Source organism: Ochlerotatus camptorhynchus, unplaced genomic scaffold, assembly GCF_037179485.1.
Source record: "Ochlerotatus camptorhynchus isolate MF236.1 unplaced genomic scaffold, CSIRO-AGI_Acam_v1.1 ptg000342l, whole genome shotgun sequence".
Taxonomy (NCBI): Eukaryota; Metazoa; Arthropoda; class Insecta; order Diptera; family Culicidae; genus Ochlerotatus; species Ochlerotatus camptorhynchus.
In genome coordinates, this window is record NW_027040830.1 from 527,234 (window position 1) to 551,730 (window position 24,497).

At 38.6% G+C, this 24,497-nt stretch overlaps 1 protein-coding gene across 13 annotated transcripts in view; it reads right to left on the reverse strand.

Moving 5' to 3' along the window:
* Rim (Rab3 interacting molecule) overlaps positions 1 to 24,497 on the reverse strand; it is a 164,909-nt gene that overhangs the window by 47,086 nt on the left and 93,326 nt on the right. For 10 of the 13 annotated variants that reach the window (XR_010518325.1, XR_010518326.1, XR_010518324.1 and 7 more), the window contains exons 8-10: positions 7,939 to 8,507; positions 690 to 888; positions 261 to 461 (exon numbers count right to left, since the gene is read on the reverse strand). The exons of 1 other annotated variant lie outside the window; for it this stretch is intronic. Coding sequence is in view for 1 of the 12 variants with exons in the window: in XM_065231116.1 (XP_065087188.1) it covers positions 261 to 461; positions 690 to 888; positions 7,939 to 8,507 (969 nt within the window). In the remaining 11 variants the exon portion in view is untranslated. The remainder of the gene's footprint in view (positions 1 to 260; positions 462 to 689; positions 889 to 7,938; positions 8,508 to 24,497) is intronic. 2 more of the 13 variants (XR_010518327.1, XR_010518329.1) reach the window with 2 other exon arrangements.

A 24,497-nucleotide genomic window follows, 5' to 3' on the forward strand; every position in this document is an offset into this window, starting at 1 on the left:
GATTTAAGTAAACGTTATCAGTTTGTACGAACTACAAGTGGTTACAGAAGGAAGAGCACAAAGTATTACACAAATATTCAACAAAAAATATAAGATATCAACATTCTTAGATCCCTAATTTGGAGCATTAATTTTTGGTTGGTTTTTGGATAGCACATTAGCTATATGTTGGGGTGCCAAAGGTTCAATTCGATCAATTTTTTCAAGTTGATTTGCTACGGAAAATGTCTTCTACTGACAGGAAAAGCATTTGCTAGTACCTCCTCTGTGTTGAGTTTGAACTCGCGTCGGGGAATGAGATTTTCGCCAAGATGCTTGAGTGTTTTTGCGATTTATCGAAATCGCACGTGTTACGAGTATTTCTACCAATGGTTCCAGCTTACTAGCATCGACTATATCGTATACGTCTAGTGCGGATTTACCGCGCAATGAGTGACCATTCCATTCCACCACTTCATCACCTGAAAACGTGTGGATGGGAATGAAAAACTGGATGCTGACATTGTTAAACTGGTGTGGAAACACAGCTACAGTAAAGGATGGTACGGTAAAACGAAACTAGTGGAACCCTACATCGAACAGGAATGCCTTTTTGTTAGATCCAATTACAATAGTTGGCGATACAATCATCCAAGCTAAGCACTGATTGGTTGGTTCAAAAGTTCTAAACAAGAACGGTTGGTATTTACCTGGCCTAATGTGTCCTTCCTGGTCTGCTATCGAACCTCGTTGTACTTGTTCAATAATTGCTCCCTTTTCTTCGTTTGGTAGAACTTGACCACCGCGTACTTTCAGTCCTAAAACGTCTTCGCTGTCAACATTTCTTAGCAGTACCATATGACCAATCATACGGCTGCCATCTGCTGACACTTGCCAACTAACAGGATTCTGTGTGGAATTTCAAATTCGATGTTTGCTTCATTTGTGTGTTCAATATCGATTCGTTGTTGCAATTTAATTGAACACTCTAGAGCATTTTTAGCATTACTGAAAGAAATCAACTGCTGGAATCGATTTACTAACGAGCAAAAACTCACATACAATTTCTTTCAGTAACACATTTGCCCAAAAATAGTCCTAATTGTGTCGATTGTCTGTTATGATTTAACGGAAAAATTTTAACAACGTAAAACCTAACCAGATAGTCATTTACCATGTATACGACAGAAAATGAAGGAAAGAGAAACTATAAGAACAGACCAAGTATGTCTATATCCAATTTGAATACATAAGAAACGATACGATGGATGGATAGGTGAGGATTATAAGAGTATGTGACTAAAGTGCATCATGGAACACACGGTGACACACAATGTAGAAATGCAATGGGAAAACACTGATCATAGACACACAGACATGACGAAAAATAAATTTTGTTTATTTACAGCAAGATGATTGGAAATCGATTGGTTGAAATCAAACTTGATCATGTAGAGATAAAATTTAATGAGCCTTCTTCCCGCGAGCATATTGTTGGAGAAAACAGCAGCTTATGTGTTCTAGATACCGACATAGGAACAATATAGAGGGAACAAGATGTCGATAGAATAGTTGTATATGACAAATGGAGAGAGTCTAACTAAAGAATAAAAAAACGAATAAAAAGGCAAACATATTATCCCCACATGCAACTAGAGAATCAAACTTTATTAGAACTAGAAGAATGAGCAGAAGTCAGATGCAGATTCAATTTGATATGGAAAATGGGAATACTGTTTCAATACCTCTCCAATTCAACCAATAACATAAGCTAATGCAAATGCCGATTGAAATTACTCTAGATTTAACGGAATCAAATGTTTATTTATGCCACTTAACGGTTTATTTGTTTGGAGAACGCAAAACAAAAACATTACCATCAATTTTAGATCAGCCAATAATTCTTATAATTCTTCTTATAATTACTGATACTTCCTTGCTTACAATAATCTTTTAAGGTGAAATTTGGTAGAATGCACAAATGGCCGCTATTTTATATTTTACCTTTCCGCTTCTAATTTTTGATGGCACGAATCATAGAAACCTTAAAAGATTATGGAATTTTCCACTCGCTTTCTACCGAAAATTATGTTAGTTATACCCAAGAGTAGGTAATCATGATTATACTCAACGTTGCTACCCCCGTTGGGTGATTTTGCTCCTACGATTTTGACAACATTAGAAGGAGAAAGGGAGACAAACTAGTCAAAAGTAAGTAAAAGTGAAGTGACCGCTGGGTACTTTTGTTTTACCATGCATGATGCTGATGGGTGTAACTCAATTTCCGGGTCAAATTAGGTTGATCAATTTTCAAAACCTACCGGTTTTTATACATCATCTGCAAGAGCTAATTTTTCTGAGTACACCCAAACTTTTTTTTGCGCGGTTACATTTTTTCAATTTTCTTTTTCTGTGATGAAGTTAGAGGATTTCTGTAGGTACCAAATTTTTCGTATTTTTTTGATTTCAAAAATCAAAACGAAAAAAAAATTGCGCTAAATTTATTAGTTGACAGCATTAAAACATTGTAACTCAATTTCCGGGTCAAATTAGGTTGATCAATTTTCAAAACCTACCGGTTTTTATACATCATCTGCAAGAGCTAATTTTTCTGAGTACACCCAAACTTTTTTTTGCGCGGTTACATTTCTTCAATTTTCTTTTTCTGTGATGAAGTTAGAGGATTTCTGTAGGTACCAAATTTTTCGTATTTTTTTGATTTCAAAAATCAAAACGAAAAAAAAATTGCGCTAAATTTATTAGTTGACAGCATTAAAACATTTCCAGAGCACTCAAATTTAATGAATTTTGGAGCTCGGTTCCATTTTGAATGCAGATTATACAACTCAATTGAACTCGTAGTTAAAAGTGACAGATTGTTAAAGAATATCCCTGATATCTGAGCGTTGATTCTATTGACAGAAAAGAAGTAAAATTTTGGAAACCGTAACTGAGCTATGCTCGATAATCGGTCCAACGTCTAGACAGGGATTTTCAAACAGGGAAAATAACTTTCAAACTGTTGCACGGTTGGCTGTCCGGCAAATGAAACACAGCCAAAGAAAGTTACGATTATTTCTAGCCTGAAAAAGTTCTCGAGCAAATCGGGAATGCTTAGCAAACGCGTCGTTTGCATTGTACGATGCTAAATATCCACAATGGTAATGTTATCACATTTACCGAATACACAAAATTACATGATAGCAAATGAGCCCCTTCCCGAGCAGGAACGAATATTTCGATACCTTAAATTGGTATGGATAAACCTGACATAAAGAGTTAAAATTCCAAAAAAATAATACCTAAAAAATCCCACAATGCCATTCCAATACCAAATCATGCAAATGCAATACCAAAACAATGAAAAACAGGTATTCTTTTGGAATCAAAATATTTTTTTTTATTTAGAAAGTATTTTGGGTGCAATTTTTTGGTATTATTCTTTGGTATTTACTTCTCCCCGAGCTGGGGAAAATAACTTACGCATAACTGATTCTGACGTGATTCCAAAATTTGGTGTTGATCAGCCTGACATAAGAAGTAAACTACCAAAGAATAATACCAAAAAATTGCATGCAAAATGCTTTATAAATAGCAAAAATTTATATATTGATAGCAAAATAATATCTGTGTGGTATTGTTTTGGTATTGGAATGGTATTGTGGGAACAAGTTTTTTGGTATTAGATTATTTGAAGTTTATCTCATATGTCAGGCTTATCCATAGCAATTTAAGGTATCGAGATATTCGATCCTGATACTCGGGTTATGTCAGGCTGATCAACACCAAATTTTGGTATAAGGTCAGAATTAGGTTTTCATACGTTATTCCTCCTGCTCGGGTTGTACATGTTGCTCAAATGTGAGATTTGGGCATCACTCTGATTCTGAGTTCGAGTTTAATCGAGTAATAATTCTAGTAAAATCGGTCAACAACAACAGAGCAGCCAACTGAGAGGAGCAAAGTGAATGCGGTTTACGAAGTACTGGAAGCCATCAAATTAGACCTCCACCAGTGGCCAAAGTCCATAGGCATGGAGAGAAAAGTTGGCACTCTTCACGAATCCAATTGGACAATCGGATCAAGAACCGCTTCCAAGCAGGGGATGCATCCGTGTTTCTGCACAGATCGGTCGCCGAGTTACTATGCCGATCACGTACACCGGTACACAGACGGAGTAGGTATCGGGATTTTTGGAGACGGTATTGCTGAAAGCAGCAGTCTTCCTCCACAGTGCTCAGTTTTTTCGGCCGAGGCTGCAGAGATCTTCCATGCCACTACGACGCCAGCCAACAAACCGATACTTATCTTAACCGACTCACACAGCGTCGTTCAAGCGATCACCTCGGAGGCACCAAAGCACCCCTTCGGACACTTCGGAGTGCCAAGTAACGAGTCTGTTGATCACCTTTTCGGAGCCGGGACATCAGGTCCCAGACTCACCGACAAGGACGTCAGACGGTGGATTATGCGGACCATTCGAGCGGCATGAGAGGCCGAGTGGTTCCGCAACAAAACTGTCTTCATCCACATAGTCAAAGGGTCAACTGAAGCTTGGAGCGAACTGGACAACCTGAGGGAGCAACGCGTGACTTCGCGGCTTCGGACCGGTCACATTATACTCTACAATAACTATGGTGGTCTGCCGTTCCGCAGAAGCTGCATCATCTGCGGGGTACCCTACACCGTCGAACACATCCTGTGCAACTGCCCAACTACAAAATCTTCGAGAGTCGCTCTCCCTGACTTCCAGCATCAGGGATCTGCTCGGGAATGATACTCCGGTCTCGGCAGCACTAGTAACATTCTTAAAAGAAGCCAAAATCTACCACTTGGTATAGCAGGAATTTTTTTCGGCCGTCGGGATATCTCAGATAAATGGATTTCCCCTATTGGACCCATGCCAGCTTAGCTCTGTTTTGTTTGGATTATTCGTTTGTAGCTTGTTTTAAATCATTTTGTTTTCTGTTGTTCCTCTGTTTCACTATTTTATATATTTTTATTTTTTCCAAATAAGTTGAAGAGCCAGCAACCAAAGTTATTTACAAAATGTTAATTTAACCATGTATTTAGAGGTTACTCACTCTGAGGCCTCTCCTTTCTCCGGAAATGAACTAGCCATAGGCTAAAAATCTCCCTAATGATGAATTAAATAATAAGCCATCAAATTATACGCTTAAAATTGATAGGAGTATACAGCATATTGTCAATGGCAGCCTTACCCAAAAATAACATAGCGAGGATGATCCGAATAGCATCAGTGTCAAACTGGGAGTGCGGAAAACTGCTGACAGGAAACTTCAGAAGCTGTCCGTCAGCTGGAAATCGGCTGTCTTCCGAACCATAGCAACGATTTAAATTCGCCAAACGGGTCAATTGTTCCAAAAATTCCAAGAAAGCGCATATAAACTTCATCGCATCATCCGGAAGAAGGAAAACTTTTCGGAAACGATTGAGCTTCCACTTGTTCATATTTACGTATATACATTTCCTGAGCAACTGCTTCCAATAGATGAATCGCCCTTATCAATAATGTCACGCAACTTGTTGATCCAACGCTGTAGTAGAACATTGTTGCAATGATCGCACAACAAAACTATCGAAAGATAGACAAATTTTGACGTTTAACTTTTTCCAGGCACCTTTGCCATCATTAATGCCGTAATAAAACTAAACGGTATAGGATCAAGCAAAATGGTTTCAGATAAAAACAATTCAGTCTGCAAATTATCTTCATAAAAGCGGCATTGAAATGTTTTGCATTTGTTAGCGATTTCATGAAAGTAAAACAGCTTTTGCACAAATGGCTTATGGAAAATTAATGTTTATGCCATCGCGACTCTATCTGCGATGCAGGAAAGATTTTGTTTTGCATTCGTTAGCTGCGTGCGCTGTGTAGATAGAAAGAAGATTGGTGACGATTCTGAAGATTTCCTCCAGAAAGATGATGCGCGATGCAAGTAGATGCGAAAAATGATAGAAGATTTTTCGAAGATTAATTCGCTAGTGTGAGATTTTTCAAGCATCTGCATTTAGAATTGAGATTTAGATGTGTCACCCCCTCGCCTCTTCGTTTTTCAAGATGTTTTTCCCTTAAAATAAATTTATTCTCATCAATTCATCAATGAGCGGTAATAGAAATTACGAAAATTATCAAATTGTCTCGGCTGGGAGTAATGATTAACTAAACATATATATGTACTTTGTTTTCTAAATTAAAAATAATTAGTAAAATTAATGTTTTCGGACGGTGAACTTATTTTTTCGATCTTCCAAAGCACATTTCACATTAGATTTGACCTGTACCCCAAAAGTAGACCACAGTATGAGTTTCGATAATTGTTTGCAAACTATGCCAAAAAAATATTAGAAACTGGTTTGGAACTGCATCGAAATTAAATAAACTTTTTAAATCTCCAAAATAGAGGAAAGTGATTAGGTGAGACGATAAGATTCGTGAAACACTAATTTAAGTTTGGAAAGGGCATGACTAAAAGCTGCATTTTGCAGATTGCCCAAGCAAACCGATGAGTAACTCTACAGTAAGAACCAAACTTTTTCATCTAATAAATTGAATATTGCTCCCATTTAATCATTTCTTGTCCGATTTTGATGGAACAACTTCCAATCGATCAGATAGTTGTTTTCATATCTGTAATTATATTTCATATGAAATAGATTGTGATTCTATAAAGAAAGTAAACAGGTCAAAAACATTACATTTTTTTCTATGTTAAATAGATTAGAGGAACTAAGAGGAACTTTTTATTTACGAATCATTTAGGGGAAAAAAATCACAATTTATTTGTTCATCGCCGTGAAACTTCAAATACATATGCTCGGTGTGTCATTTCATCCTCACTAACGGAAAACTGAGGTGTCAAGCTAAAAAAGGTATGCTGCTACTTTTATTACGAACTAAATACGATACGGAAAGTGCCTGTTGAAAACTTTGTTTTGAACTATGATTTTTCAGTTTTTGTTAACCTTGATTACTTGTATCTTCTGCTAGTCATCAAATTAGGCAGCAATATCTCGAGGTTATCTTAGCTAGAGTACTGCTATGCTATGGTGTACACATATTTTGAATCGGAGATAGTCATCTTCTTTTTATTGGCCACCTGAATCCCCATAAGGCACCCAAAACAGGAATATGCCAAACGTTCTTATGTGATCTTGTTCGCCGATAATATATAAATCAATAATCTCAAATTCAAACAGCAACAACAAAAAACCGCCTCTCAGCATATTCGCCCTAATTATTTCCGTTTTCATCAATGACACTGATGCATGACTATAAAATGACTAACATGGAGAAATCCCATCGTCTCGAAGGGCAGCACGTGCTCAAGAGCCTCGACAGAGCAGCCAGCACAACGTCGCTGGACGAAGTCTGCGGCGTCATTCTGTAGCAGCATGGTCATCATTTTGATTTATGTTGTTCTAAAGCATCATTCAATCTATATGTATGATTGGAAAAAGCGAAATCATATATTCAGCGTTTTCTACACATTTTCTTTGGGAACAGGTATAGCTTCTATAGTTCAGTGAATGTGTTTCACTTTCCGCAACATTTAGTAACTGCAGTTGTGGCACTCAGCAATTTTGATTCCGTTAACATGAGTAATCTGCATCTGCATTTTAATTTATACCAGGATGGATAGTCAGAAAATAAACTCAAATCACTGAAAAGATATTTTATAGGAAGGTTGGTGCGAGTATGTTACGGAAGCTCATGCAAAAGCTACATCATTCATGCATAACAATCAACGATAAATAGCTATATCCTGTTGAGTAACAGATACACGATGTATATGTAGGTAGGTTAAAAACAATAATATCTTCAAATAAATAGAGTTGTATTGAATGGTGTGTACTCTGCCTGTGAAATAGTGTGACTTCTTCAATGTGTATTGTGTTGGTTATTTTTAAGAAAAGTTTCAGTATCAAAGAAGGTACCTTTGGACCATCGCCTCGATTTGAATCTTCACTACTAGTAAATGTACTACTGGTATCGATGCCTGAATCCTTTGTCGTTGAATCTTGACTTCCCTGACGTTCCGACTCCCAACGTCCCCAGTCGGCATCGGCATCCTGTCCATCGAATCTCACCGTTTTCTTTCTTCGCTCGGTGAACCGTCGACTGTCAGCCGGTTCATCCCAGTACGGGTCCGGCTGTTCATTGCCAGCAGAACTCGAGTTGTAGCGACTGTTCTGCTGAATATACTGATGTTGGCTATTATGAACTTGATGGGCTTGCGGCACTGACTGGTGACTATGCTGATGATGGCTACTACTGTGGTGATGATTATTGTTATCGTACGCCAAAGAAGTAATGGTGCTATCGGCAACCACTACCTGTGGTAGTGGCTGCTGAGCTTGCGAGTGCGACTGCTGACTTTGGTACCGATTGTGATTCGTTCGATTATAGCTATTTCTTTGTTGTACATCCAGCTTACTCGCCCGGTAGTCGGTTAGGCTTGGATTCAGTCGAGAGTGATTATCAAAATACTGTTTTTGGTGCCCGGCTGCAAAAAGGGTCGAAAGCGAACAACGCTCAACATTTGCTAGTAATAAATAGGCAATCTCTACTAAACATCTAAAAAATACGATAACAAATATAAGTACAACAAAAAAGTGGTGTATATAAACTAGAAACTGAAGAAACATATTGTTAAATGATAACGCATATCCCTAATTTTACCTACTGCACGGGATCTGTTTCCTAATCATTTTACAACCATCCTGGTGTCTAAATTGACGGTATGTACACAATTCACTTCAGATGCACTTTACAAACTGAGCACGTATTTACGAATCGGTTACTTATGGAACAAATTTACACTAAATATTCCATTCCACCTATGTTCAAAGTACTTCAATCTAAGTAAAATACTCAAAATGTACCAGCACCTAATATTTCTGTATGATCCATTAAAACAACGTTGAAATAGTCGAAACAAATTGGAAAATCACGTTTTTGATAATACAGTAGTGCCATTCTATTGAATTTAATTGCATTATATTATTAGTTTGCAAAAGGATAGGCCTAAACAAGACCTCAGGTTTGGAAGCACAAAAAATACGTGTACTAATTTCGATCATTTGATTGTTTGATGGTTCACAGTATGCTTTAAATTTAAACGTTACTTATGAGCGGTTGTATATATGGACGTAGGCCAATCGTTCCCGTGAAAAGGAAAATATACCGTTTGGGTAAAGGTACTAATTTTCAACCTAGCAACCAGAAAAAGCTCAAAAATAAACTGTTTCCCATGCAGTTAACACACGATACGCTTATTTTTAATCCATCGGATTTTTAGCCATTGAAAAACTTGCTGTATGTGTTAAACTCAAGGTTTTGATTTTTAAATTTGTATGGACGGGTGGAAAACTATGCTTTAACATCTGAACACTACAGCGTTTTAATCAACTATAAATCATCCAATTATATTACTTTTCCCACATAGCATCCTTTATCAAGAGATCTTTAGTCTTACAGAGGAATTTGCTCTTTTTTTGCATCAGGTAACATTGTACAGCAAGTGAAATCTTGAAGGACGATGGATACGCAAAAATAAAGTAAGTTGCTTCGGGTCTTTGACTGTTCCGAATTTGAGTCAGAACAGTATTTGTTAATAAAGTTTTGTTAATTGCATCAATAGACCTGACCGATCCCGATTTGAGAGTAGAATTACCAGCCTTGAATATAGGTTCCCATTATGGTGTGTTCCGTAACCGTAAGTACGTATAGCCATAACTGGTACACCTACCCTGACTGAATTGTGAATTATTGAATATTACCCCGATCGAACTTTGGTCTCCTGAGACATTTGTCCACATTTCTTAGAAACTATGAACGGGAAACGCATCCTTATTTACAGAGATTTCCAGTTTTTGATAGCACGTGCTTTTTTATCTTCTCTACAAAACAAACAAAATGATTTAATTTGTGATTTTAAGGACCAGGGTGGTAAACTATTTAAAAAATCCCTGAAATCACTGGTTCAAACTGTGGAAACTAGTTGATGGAATAGTTTAATTTGATAATTATAGTTAATATTAGTGACAATCTGATGAGATCTATAAAATTTTCAAATCTCATATGTCTGTGTGATCATCAAATAAAATTTTGAGAAGTATATTGTAATTCGGTCATACATACGGTACTAGTAGAAAGCGTGATTTTGTGAAACAAAGAAATTGAAAGCACAATAAAACCGTACCACCCAACAAGCTTTCAGTGGTCATCCAACAGTTAACTGACACAGCCAATCATATGTGCACACAACTCAGAATGAAATTAAATTCATTACGTTTACAACATTCAATACGACCTGTATATCGAGTACAGTCGGGTTTCTTTCCTTCTCTAATGAAAAATAAACCACATTGTGTATCTGCGAAATATTATGATAAACAAACCTGAAAGTAATAAACCACTACATTGTAGCGTGAGACATGTGTGAATGGGGGAAATATTTACGTACACTGAAAAAGGATAGAGAGTGCGCAATACGAAATACTCAATTGTACTGATAAGAGCAAATAGAGAGTGATGAGAGACAGTCATAGAAAATGAAAGAGAGATAGATAGAGAGAGAGATATAGCGAGAGAGAAAGAGCGCTAAAATAGTGTGAAGGGCAAGGGGAGAGAAACGTCAGTCGAAAAAACGATATCTACAGCGCGCATTATCGGTATCGTGAGTGACAGATACCGTAAAGAACTCATGCCAACGCGAAGGAAGAATCAGGATTTCTCAACTGGCAAGTAAAGAAAGAGCTGTAGGGCCTAGACTAGGAGAACAATCGAATAAATGATTTGATTTCTCTAACAATATGAAAACCAAACCCAAACCAAAGATAGATCAAAACACTAAACCAAATTAAGTCAACCTAGGTTATGGGACGCTGCTGAACTGCGTACTTAAAAAGAGAAACAATGCATAGTAATTATATGTTCTTCACAACAATACATTGCGCTTGGAAAGGTGACAATAGGATTAGAAAAAGTAAAAAAAAATCTTAGAGGACCACGACAGCACACACAGCAATTCTTTTTGAAAGTGACATAACCAATTAAAAATAATTATTTAGATGTGATTGAATCAAGAAACCATAATAGTGAAGGTGCATACAAGGACAAATACAATTACGACAATAAATTGAAACAGAACAGGAAAAAAAACATATGCAATCTCTGATTGTTTGACAAGTGTCAGCTTTTTCCATACAATCGCTTTTATAACTAGCGGCTAATCAGTATTACGATGGATGAGCTTTTCTACATTTTTTTTTTGTAATGCCCTTCGAATTATAAACCCATAATGTATCTATTCTTTGATAGTTGCTTATGTATTTCAATTCCGCAAAAGCATATCACGATGAACGATTGATTGCATTGGCCAAAGCTAGCCCCAGACAGCCAGACTACGTTGTGTACACACCATTCAAATAGACATGGAGTAATTGTTACAGTGTCTCGACCATAATACCATAACACCGGATGCACAGTTCATTTTATGACAGCGCCCCTAATAGTCGGCTCTATTCTATTCATTCAGTATTGAAAGTTTCGACACGGCTCGTGAAGTTTTTAAAATGTTTGCCAGATGAAAGAAGAGAACAGAAAATTAATCTTGCACACGCTCATCGAAAATCCTAAGTGGTCAGAGCGAAAACGTTGAAATTTACCTAAAATTCTATTTGGCCACAGCACGAGGAGATGTCCCCGTCAAGACTAAGATCATTTTCGCCGATAAATTATCATGGTAACATATGATCTGGCAAGGGATTTGCAGCTGAGGTTTTCGTCATAAACAAGATGAGGGACTCGAAAATGTACAAACAAGAGTGCCTGGAAAAAACACTTTCTACCATTCATTAAGGCACACAAAGCACCTATGAAGTTATGGTCAGATTTGACAAGCTACCACTACAGCCAGGACGGAAGGTACTTCAGTGTTTCCGTGATGAGTTCTATTACATCGAAAATTACATTAAACTACCCAATGGCCCCCAATTCCGCTCAATCGAGAAACATTAGACAATTATCAAATGGAAGTTGCAAAATAGGTCAGATGTTGGAAAAAGTTGGCCACTGAGGATTCAATAGATCCTAATTTTATCAGGTCACGATTTTATCAGACAGGGTTTCGAATCAATGCAGTAAATCAAATTTCCTGATTTTACCTGATTTCCCCTGATTCTTCAGTAATTTTCAAAAAAAAAATCCAGATACAGTGCCTACCCATTCATGGCAACACAATCTCATCACTGATGAGTCATCAGCTATTACTTTTCTCAAATTACCAGTGATTTCTGGAAAGTTTTTCATGAAATACCACATGGACAACCCATGAAGAGTGGTCCAGTACAATCTGAAATTAAATAATGCGTTCGATACATTTTAGAGAATGCAAAAAAGACAGAAATCACGTGTCGCCTAAAACAGGAAGGCATCGAATTTTTCTAAAATTACAGATTTTAAACGTGGTAAGTGCCAGAAATTCAGTTCAAGCAATAACCGGGATGTTACTATGATTTATAGCGATGTGTGAAGGAAACTGCAACCATATCGAAATAAATCTACAAAAAAGGCTTGATTAACACTTAGTATTCAGCAAGTTCATGATCCGTTAGATACGAGAAGAGGTCCTTAGCATGGTAATTTTCTCGCCCATAGAAGTTGTTTCTGACTGTTTCCGTACACTATGGGCCACCCCGTTTTCCTACATCTTACATATGAAACACTTATCTTTAATCCTGTTATAATTACTTTAGAGCACATTTTGAGACCCAGCTCGACCAGAGAATTATTCAGGATAGTATGCTTAATATGAACCAGCGTCTGGCTGAAAATCTCCTTAATAAAAACAACCAACCATAATATTCTTAAACAAACGCTAATTCGTGGCCGGATTCCTGCAGTTGGTGATCGTAGAAACAGCGCTTCGGCTCCAAAATTATGTAAGTTAATTTCATCTCAATTGCATTAGCAGCAACAATGCAATACTAAAACTTCTCTAAGAGTTTACAATGAAGACCTAAAATACTCAATAAAGCCAGTCTATGCTGTCAAGGCAATGCTTGTCTACGAATCTTCGAATCATTATTCAATCGTAAAAGTCCTACTCCAAGCGACAAAATTTCATCTTAGCAAGACTATTATCCTAAATTCTCATTTAGTTGATTCCCTGAGCTAATCAGGCTGCACACATTAAGGAAGAAGAACTACAAGTATTTAAAAAAAATCATCCTTTTCCTTTAACTACCATTCTTGTATTGACTCAAAGGCGCTCCAATGGTTTGATTTAACATAGTTGGATCCAGCAGACGCACCAATCTACTTGAAGGTAAAAAATTGTTGGATTAAATATGGTGTACACCTATTAGAAGACGCACATACCCATTAAATGTTGCAACAACTAACAACGTCTAGCGTTTGATTTTTATCAACCTTCAGGATTTTAATTCAACTTTGGAATGTGTCAACACCTAGTGGGAACTGAATTAATATTTGGCCCAAAACCCTTGAAATACCCTTTTACTTGAGAAATTTTGTTTAACTTGCAAAGATGCAACATTCAGCATTGAACATCCACAAGAACTCTATTTAACATTTTAAATGAAGAACCATCCTCAAACCAAAAAAAGTCATAAGATTGTTTGAAACTAATGAAGTCAGTCATACTTATTGACAATTTTATGTGATTAAGAAATATTTCCCTGTAATTGAATAAAACTTCCGGAGATTCCCTGATGTTCCAGGTCCAAAAGTTAATTCCCTGATAGTCTCTGATTTTCCATGTTTTTTTTTCCAGGTAGTCGACACCCTGTCAGAAACCCATCGGAATTTTTTTCTGATAGTTTTTTTGTGAAAGTGCAATAAAAAGCATTATTACCATTACCAATGTAGTTACACTTCTTATCTAAAATCAAGTATTGTCATTTGATAGAAGCGAACCTTGTTCTTCATAATGCTTTATTAATTATAAGCTCAATAGCAGATACCACCAGCACAGTTTTGATGACTCAGCCGTGTTTTCTGCATTCTTGAATTTTTGCATATCGCAAATGGTTTTAAATCGCAGATTTAAAAAAAGAGATCAATGTTCTAAAATTTCAAAAATATGTATGAACCCAAAATTATAAAAAAAAAATGAAGGGTATAGAAAATATTCGAAGTCTTGAAATCTTAACAGGTTTTTCAAATCTGGATCATTTTGTATCTGTGATCTTGAAAGTTTATCTATATCAGAGTTATCTTGAAAATCTGTGTAGGACTTATCTTTTTTTTTCAAGAATTTCCTTAACATCATTTTCGTAATTCCTCAAAGTACTTCATAAAACTCTAGGAATTCCTCACAAATAACTATTGGGTCACTCTGCAATTATCTTCGAATGTCTAATACCGTCCGGGACCGAAATCCGAACAGGATCTAAGCCCCTACACCTCATTCATACGTCAGTGTTTGTTTTTATCATTTACCATCACACGGAATGACTATATGATGCAACCCAGTGTAGCAGAGTTGCGTTTGTTTTGAATATCTTCACTGTAACGTACGAAGAAAATGAACAAATGATTTCATTATATATCGACGAATACGCGTTTGTTGTGTTTCATCAACGCTTGAGTTTCCAACCCAAAATTAGTTAAATTGGAAACGGTCCTCAAAAGCAAAAAAAACATTTCATTTTGACAAAAATTATTAATTTGAATATTATTGATACCAAAGTCTTAAACATCGATATTATCATTAAATTTGCTTGAAGCAATAATTTAACATCGATCTCAGCTTGAAAAGCAACACAACACGTTCTACAATGTTAGATTTGTGTAAAATGATAATATTCTTTTTGCATTTGATACTCAACTGGAGTTAACTCAATGAAAAAAAAATTAAACGACAATGGGGACCTTTTACCTGTTTACCAAAACTGAACACTAAATATTCTTTATTCATTAATCAATGGCATGATTAATTTAACTTCTGTTAAAGAATTCATTTAAATCTTCCTTATAATTCTCAAGATAATATGTAAAGATACTGCCATACCTCGGGTTCATTTAATTAATTGGAAGTAATATTCTTCTCATAATTATCATGGAATTCACTTCAGAACTCGCTTGAAGTTCTCTTCAGAATTCTTAATTCACCTAAAATTATTCCATTAATTTTTTTTTCAGAATTTGTGTTATAATTTAAAAAAAAAATCGTCTGAAGCCATGGTTTTAACTCTTGTGGGATTTCACCTTGAAAAGCTCTTAGAATTCTCTTCAGGATTATTTTGGGGACCTCCTCAATCTTAAAATTCCCTTTAGAGTCAATTTGATGCTCAACATCAGACGAAGACAAAATAAAATGCTTTCGATTCATCAAATATAATGATAATGCTGATGGGTGGGACCATTTCAAAGTTTTGAGTTGGACGATTTATGAATAAGGGAACTAAGTAAAACATCTTCAGATTATCAAACAAAAACGAACTGGTTACGATTACAGTTTACAGTTGCTTCACAACTATATAAATGTGAAAAAAAAACTTAGGCGTACACCTCTTTGTTCACCGTTTAATCACAAGTATTTCCAGCGATCAAAGGTTCGTGAATAATCAACAAAGCATCATTTTACAATAGCAACCCCACAATATGATGCAATAATAGTTTTTAGTAATTCAGGATTTTCAAGGAACCCACGACATTCAGCCTGAAAACTCCAAAACTTCCTCCAAATAAGCTTCAAAGTAAATTTTTTTCATGCAATGTTAAATTCAGTCCTTTATATCCGTAATACAAACTTTTGTACACTACTCAAAATATTTTTTTATCAACTACAACTATTTCATAAAATATCAAAAATCCATCATCCCCGTTGGGGCGAACATAATTATTATGTAGTGTTACAACAATTATTAAACAGCTATTATGCAACAAGTTGCAAAAAGAAGATTTTTTTCAACACGAGTCGGACGAGTGTTGAATAAATCGATTTTTTGCAACGAGTTGCATACAAAATTGTTTGCACTCAAACGAGTGTCTAAAAGTAAAACTTGTCGGCACTAGATGCTGAAAAATAGTTCGTTTTGATACTGTTATTTTAGTAAAGAAAAGTAGGTCATTATGTAATTCAAAACAGTGTCTCAAAGTGATACTTTTCCTTTTGGTTTGTTTTTTCCGTCGATCTTGTTTTCCGTGCTGAGCACCAATGCTACCGACGTGCCAGGAAGGCAGCTCCCACACCTGGACCCTACCTATCGACCCATCAACTCATGAACCGGGGACCAACGGCTTTACTTCCCATCCGAAGGAAGGCGTGATCAGATTTGTTATGCCTCAGAACATCCCGGCGGCGCCGACTGGGATTGAATCCAGGCCTGCTGGGGTGAGAGGTAATCACGCTTACCACTACACCACCGGCGCCGTTAAAGTGACACTTTTCAGTAATGAGTTGTAAAAAAGTCATTATGACAGCTATCCATACAAAATAGTCCGTTAGAGATTACTTCGTCAGGATACATAATTTGTCAATTCATAAAAAAAATAACTAAATAAGTGCTCAAACTGCTTTAACGTGTCACCTAAAATTTGAAAGTGTTGTTGAATGCTTGATCTGTCTAGGCATCAAATCGAAAATATTACCTACATTTGAAAAACAATGAATTTTGAGAAGCACAAAACTAGAAATGTGATGTTGTAATTACATTCTAAACCACTGCAAGCGACCAGCATCAAAGTTGAAGAGGTGCATCTATTACATATTAAAATCAAACAATTTATTTTATTCTGCAAGCGTCCATAAATTGTCGTGTTTAAGGACGTGGACAAATTAAACCTCATTATATTTTTAAGTCTCATAGTCTTTAAAATTGATCTTAGGCCAAAATATCTTTGATTGTTTAGTTAATTTAAGAAACAAAAATCAAAAACTATTCCAAAGTTAAGTTTTCTTTATTATGGAGGCTTTCAGCCTGAGGCTTTTTCGCCTCCGTTAAACTATTCCAAAGTTCAATGTTTCTCTGTTCCATGTTCTGAAAAATTATTTATTCAGGCCTTTTGCTGTGGTCTTAGAATCAACATCCAGATGAAATTTTCCTGTGAATATGTTTTAAGAGTGAATTAGCGGAGGTGATTCGTTTATGGGTGCACACGTAATTGAAAAGTGGTGGTAACGACATGGGACGAAATTTGTTCAATCTTGTTGAAATTTTTTTAAAACCTTCTGGCATGCAGGTCTTTATTAACCGATGGCGGTGGTATATAATTCGTGCTTCGTGGTCTCACAATTTGATCTCGAATGATCCCCAGCCAGGCACTACTGGAACTCAGCAGGACATTGACAGTAGAGGCAGACCCAGACGCTTATGGCGGCGGTGCCTCAATAAAGACATCAATAATGGGCCTAGCTTAAAGCAAAATCTTCTTGACGCATAAATTATCAAAACACAGCTCTGAAAATTAACTTACACCCACCTCTAGCTTCAATAACCCATTCCATTAGCGACGCTATTAAGCAGCACACTTTCCCCGTTCGAGTTTGGTCAAAAATAATCAATATATGTACTCCTATACATTGCATTGTCATGATCGATACTGACAAAAATGCACGTCAACGCTGGGGCTCCTTTGGCATAATAAGACACCCGTGTATTCTCGAAAAGGGCAAAAATTACCAAGCAACTATGTGTACCGAATGTCCGCAGCCAAGTTTGCCAGCTTATGAACACAACTGGCTCATCACGCTCCCGATGTCACGAGTCTTGGACTAACGTACCCACATGTACTATGAACAAGTGCAGAGGGGGTGGACACACAATTGCCGAGGCCAGTAAAACCATACAAGTACTTGTTATTTTTATCAGCATCCTTTGCACATGGGAAAACGTACTTCTTGCTAACAGAAAAGGAAAGTACCATGAAGACAGGGCTATTATCGAATAAAGATCCTCTTCTGAGAATTATTTTTAGCATCACCACTGCAGGGATGAACCATGTGTATACTTACTCATCAGACAAGAATCATATTATCGGAATTACTTTTATATCCAGCAGCAGTAGTAGCAGCATATATGGATACAATTACGAGGCAGCCTCCGTTGGATCGATACACGAAGTTTCATCTTAGCTGGTTGCTGTCGTGTGCGGTACAAATAGATACAAACCGCCCACCCCAGCAATACCCACTGTGACACAATTACGAAGCAGAATAATAGTTATCCCATACAACTGAATCTGTTCTCGAAGTAAGTCGCCTCGGTCGGTGCCTAAGGAAATGCCTGGTGATCTGTGGCAAATTGAGAAAAAATTGGTACTCTTCGGTAAATTTCTTCCAATACGTCAAGATTAAGATACTGTGTTACTTCATTACCCATTTCTTTCCAACTGGAATTGGTTCCCAAAAATACCTTCACCGCACCGGGAATAGAACCGGGTACCTCGGGCATGGCAGGGGTGTCTTTGCAGACTATGCAAATAAAAGTAGTTCCCTTTTTTAGCTTTCTTCTTTGACCTCGATATGCAATCATTGTGCAGAATATGATGCCTGATCGGTGTTGATATCACATGAGAATCACAATCATTTTCGATCTTCAATTTTTTTCATTTGAAACATTAAATTTTACGCATAACGTCATTAAAGCTTGAAATAAGCTGCATCCAAGTTTTAAAACTAATCATTTTCGACGTAGTGAGGGGGTGATGTATACGGCCCCCACCAATGGCGACACCCCTCCTCCGCGTAGGCAGTGGTGCTTACAAATTTTTGAATATTTGAATGGACCGTAGACAATCCCCCCCCCTTCCCCTCCCACCTAAAGTGTCTACGTAGTTTATGAACAGCCCAAAGGGGTGAATTCAAAAGTTTCTACATAGCAACTTTTCCACAACCTAAACTTCATTGATATTTATTCAATGGGCGTAATTCCAAGGGCCTTCTGCAGAGAACTTCTACCGAGTTCTGAAAAGTATTATTAAGTCATAGCATTTTGTTATTGGATCAATGTCACGGAAGTATGAAACTTCAGGCGATTTCTTTGAACTATAAGTATTGTAACTAAAATACATGATTATGAGGGATTTGGAAGAAGGAAATGCTAGTATTCCAAAGGAAATGCTGAGAAGGAAAGGTACTCTGAGGACAATTCAAATTAGTTCCTGACCACAATATCAACAGGAGCTAGAACAAACTTCAGAATGAAAAGTTACGTGGAATTTGGAATTTAGGTGGTTTTAAAATTCACCTGGTTGTTTTTAAACGGTTTTTGAAATTTACGACGGTATTTTTATTCGCTTGGATTTGATCAGAAACGCCGGTTTTGGACTTTATCCGGTTTGTTTACGTGGTTACGTGCACAGCAAAAAATAATTTTAATATCACATCAAAGTGGATGCGTTTCAATTGTGTCGAAAATATGGCGTAATATTACTTGTCAAAAAGGACAAAATTATCATTAATACAGGGCATGAACTGACATAATGCTGCTTTTACTGCATTTATTTATTTTTATGGCCATAAAAATTACATGAGATTTTCGACATAATTGAAGTGCATCCTCTTGGATGTAATATTAAAATTTATTTTTTGCTGCTAAATTTTCATTTTGTATTTCTGTGTTTGTAGTGTTTTCTGTGTATTGTGTCTGTGCGTTCAGTAGGAGAGCATTTTGCGCTCCCACTAGTTGAACAAAATGGATTTTTTGTCAGAAGACGACATGGATGACCATTCATCTAAGAAAAATGATGATGTCATCCATGGTTCGTCGTCTCAGTCTGACAATGGGCAGGCTGAGAAAAGCTCCAGATTGCGGGCCTACCCGAATGACTCGACTGGCCCATGGGTTGTCTATTTTCAGCCCAAAAACAAACCCTTGAATGTTGTTCAGATATCTGATGATCTGACAAAGCGATTCTCTGCCGTGACCGAAATAACGAAGGTTAGGCACAACAAACTTCGTGTGACCGTCGCTAACCTGAAACAGGCCAATGAAATTGCTGTTTCCCAGTTTTTCACACTGGAATATAGGGTGTACATTCCAGCTTCTGATGTGGAGATCGAAGGCGTGGTCACTGAGGCGAGCCTGAACCCCGAGATACTGGAGAAGCAAGCGGTTGGCCGATTCAAGAACCCCTTGCTTCCTCCGGTAAAGATACTGGCCGTTCATAGAATGAAGTCAGTATCGCTCAGCGAGGGTAAAAAGAGTTTTACCCCCACAGACTCGTTTCGGGTGACCTTTTCTGGATCTGCCCTTCCTCAATACATCGAGCTGGGAAAACTTCGTCTTCCTGTGCGGTTGTTTGTACCTCGGGTCATGAACTGCCAGAATTGTAAGCGGTTGGGACATACGGCCTCCCACTGCGGCAACAAGGCACGCTGCTCCACATGCGGGGAGAAGCATGAGGATGGCGCCTGCGCAGCTACTGCACCAAAATGCGTGTACTGCAATGGAACTCCTCCTCATGCTCTCTCGTCGTGCCCGGCGTACAAACAGCTCGGGGACAAAATGAAACGCTCCCTTAAGGAACGTTCCAGGCGGTCTTTTGCAGAAATGCTTAAGACAGCCAAGCCATCGACCAACGAAACAAATCCCTTCGCTCTTTTGTCAGATGACGAGTCTGGCTCTGACTTGGCTGAGGAGGGAGTTTCTTTCAGTTTTCCGGAAGGTTCTGCCCGGAAACGAAAACGCATCCGTTCGCGGAAAGTTGCAGATCAAGAACCCCAAATCAGCTTGCCCAAATCAAGGAGTGGTGGAAAAAAGGAGACTTATACTCCTCCTGGATTCCGCAGAACTGATTATACCCAGGATTTTCCACCTCTTCCGGGGACATCCAAAACCCCTGATGCCCCAATTTTAAGAACAGAAACCCCTTCTTCATCTGGGCTGTTCTCATTTGATGACATTGTGGACGGTATTCTCAAATACCTCAACATTTCTGATCCTCTGAAAAGCATTGTCCTCACATTGCTTCCGACTGTGAAATCCTTCTTGAAGCAATTGACTTCAAAATGGCCCCTTCTTGCAGCTATCATCTCCTTCGATGGATAATTTTCCAAACGAGGTCGGGGATTTGATCACTGTTCTACAGTGGAATTGTCGAAGTCTTATTCCGAAATTAGATTCGTTCAAGTATTTAGTCCATAACAATAATTGCGATGCATTTGCCCTCTGTGAAACATGGCTCTCTTCAGAAATTGATCTCCCTTTTTTTGATTTTAACATTATTCGATTGGATCGTGAGGATTCACGTGGAGGAGGGGTACTTTTGGGGATCAAAAAGTGCCATTCCTTCTATAGAGTGAATCTTCCCGAATTCCCCGGTATTGAAGTTGTCGCATGTCAGGCTACCATTAAAGGTAAGAGCCTTTGTATTGCTTCTGTATATATTGCTCCTAGAGTCTCTGTTAATCGCAAACAACTTTTCGACATATGTGCGGTACTTCCCGCTCCATGGTTGATCATGGGAGATTTTAACTCCCACGGTACAGGCTGGGGGGAGCTGTACGATGATAACCGTTCTACTTTGATTTATGATCTCTGCGACAACTTCAACATGACAATCCTTAACAATGGAGAAGTAACACGTTTGGCTGGTCCATCCTCGAATGGTAGCAGATTAGACCTCACCTTTTGCTCCAATTCACTATCGTTGGATTGCACTTGGCATGTAATCCAGGATCCGCACGGTAGTGATCATCTGCCGATCAAAATTTCGATTGCCAGTGGGTTCAACTCGTCAGAATCCGTTAACGTCGCGTATGATCTAACCCGTAACATCGATTGGACTAAGTTCCAATCCGCGATAGACGATACAGCATCGTCAGTGGAAGAGCTTCCGCCGTTGGAGGAATATAATTTCCTCTCTAATCTCATCGTCGACAGCGCACTTCAAGCTCAAACACGACCGGTGCCGCGATCGCCTATTCGTAAGAAAACACCATCGCTCTGGTGGGATCAACAATGCACGGAGGTTTACCGTAAAAAGTCCGGCGCGTTTAAACTTTTTCGGAAACGCGGAACACGCGAGCATTTCAACGCATACACATCTCTTGAACGCGAACTCAAGAGCCTCATCAAGGCCAAAAAACGGGGTTACTGGCGGCAGTTTGTAGACGGATTGTCGCGCGAAACGTCTATGAATACGCTTTGGAGTACGGCGCGAAGAATGCGTAACCGGTCTACTAACAACGAAAGCGAGGAATGCTCGGATCAATGGATTCTTAAATTCGCGCGAAAAGTGTGTCCGGATTCCGTGCCGTCGCAGTTGATTCCTCGCGAAACCGCGAATTCGGTACACGAAATCAGTCAGCCTTTTTCAATGGTCGAACTTTCACTCGCTCTCCTTTCGTGTGGCAATTCTGCCCCGGGATCTGATAGAATCAAGTTCAACTTGCTGAAAAACCTCCCAGACGTCGCTAAGAGGCGCATGTTGAACTTGTACAATCAGTTCTTGGAGCTCAATATTGTTCCCGACGATTGGAGACGAGTAAGGGTGATAGCCATTAAAAAGCCTGATAAACCCGCGTCGGATCACAATTCGTATCGGCCCATCGCGATGCTGTCGTGTATTCGGAAATTGATGGAGAAAATGATCCTTTTTCGCCTCGACAAATGGGTTGAGACGAACCACCTTCTTTCAGATACTCAATTTGGTTTCCGTAGGGGTAAGGGAACGAACGACTGTCTCGCGTTGCTTTCCTCGGAAATTCAGTTGGCTTTTGCTAAGAAAGAGCAAATGGCTTCTGTGTTCTTGGATATCAAGGGGGCTTTTGATTCAGTATCCGTTGAAGTTCTTTCAGAGAAACTCCACGCTTGTGGATTGTCTCCATTAATGAATAATTTTTTGTACAATTTGCTGTCAGAAAAACATATGAGCTTTTCTCATGGAAACTCTACAGCTTTTCGATTTAGCTACATGGGTCTCCCCCAAGGCTCATGTTTAAGCCCCCTTTTGTACAATTTCTACGTTAGAGAAATTGATGTCTGTCTTAGTGACAATTGCACGTTGAGACAACTTGCAGATGACGGCGTAGTGTCTATCACAGGGCCAAAAGAGGTTGACCTGCAAGGACCCTTACATGATACCTTGGACAATTTGTCTACTTGGGCTATTCAGCTAGGTATCGAATTCTCCACGGAGAAAACTGAGTTGGTCGTTTTTTCTAGGAAGCATAGCCCAGCACAACCGAAGCTTCAACTTTTGGGTAAACCGATCACTCATTCCATGTCTTTTAAATATCTCGGGGTCTGGTTCGATTCCAAATGCACCTGGAGATCCCACATTGAGTATCTGAGACGAAAATGCCAACTAAGGATCAATTTCCTTCGATCAATTACCGGAACGTGGTGGGGAACCCATCCACAAGATCTTCTGACGTTGTACCGGACAACGATTTTATCGGTTTTAGAGTACGGTAGTTTTTGCTTCCAGTCGGCAGCTAAAACGCACATCATCAAGCTGGAACGGATCCAGTATCGTTGTCTTCGTATCGCGTTAGGATGCATGCACTCGACTCATACTATGAGTCTCGAAGTGCTGGCGGGCATGTTGCCACTATCCGTCCGTTTTTCAGAGTTATCTCTTAGGCTCCTCACCCGTTGCGAAGTAATGAACCCACTGGTGATCGAAAATTTTGAGAAGCTTCTGGAGCTAAATCCTCAAACATGTTTTATGACTTTGTACTACCTATATTTAACACAGGATGTCAGCCCTTCAAGAAATATTCCCAATCGTGTAATCTTCTCCGATTTCGGCAATTCAGTGAATTTTGATTTATCTATGACGCAGGAAATCCGCGGAATTCCAGAGCATCATCGTCCTATGATTGCTCCGTCATTATACGCTGCAAAGTTTGGCCATGTTGATTCTGCAAGAACGTTTTTCACAGATGGATCTCTAATAGAGGAGTCCGCTGGTTTTGGTGTATTTAATGAATTTCATAGCGCCTCTCGAAAACTTGAAGCTCCTTGTTCTGTGTATGTGGCTGAACTGGCAGCAATTCACTACACCTTGGAAACTATTGCTTCACTTCTTCCAGACCACTACTTTATTTTTACGGATAGTCTCAGTTCTGTCGAGGCTATCCGTTCCATTAGGCCGGTAAAGCACTTCTCGTATTTTCTCTTGAAAATACGAGAACTGCTTAGTACTTTATCCGTGCGCTCTTTCATCATCACCTTCGCGTGGGTCCCTTCGCATTGCTCAATTTTGGGCAATGAGAAGGCGGATTCACTTGCGAAGGTGGGCGCTATGGAAGGCGACATTTATGATCGACAGATCGCCTATAGTGAATTTTTCTCTATTTATCGTCAGCAGTCGCTCGTTAGCTGGCAACATCAATGGAGTGAAGGGAGCTTGGGACGATGGCTACATTCAATTATCCCTAAGGTGTCGAAGTTTGCATGGTTCAAAGGGTTGGACTTGAGTCGAGACTTCATACGCGTGATGTCTCGTCTCATGTCCAATCACTATTGTCTAAACGCTCACTTGTTCCGTGTGGGGTTGGGAGACAGCAATCTCT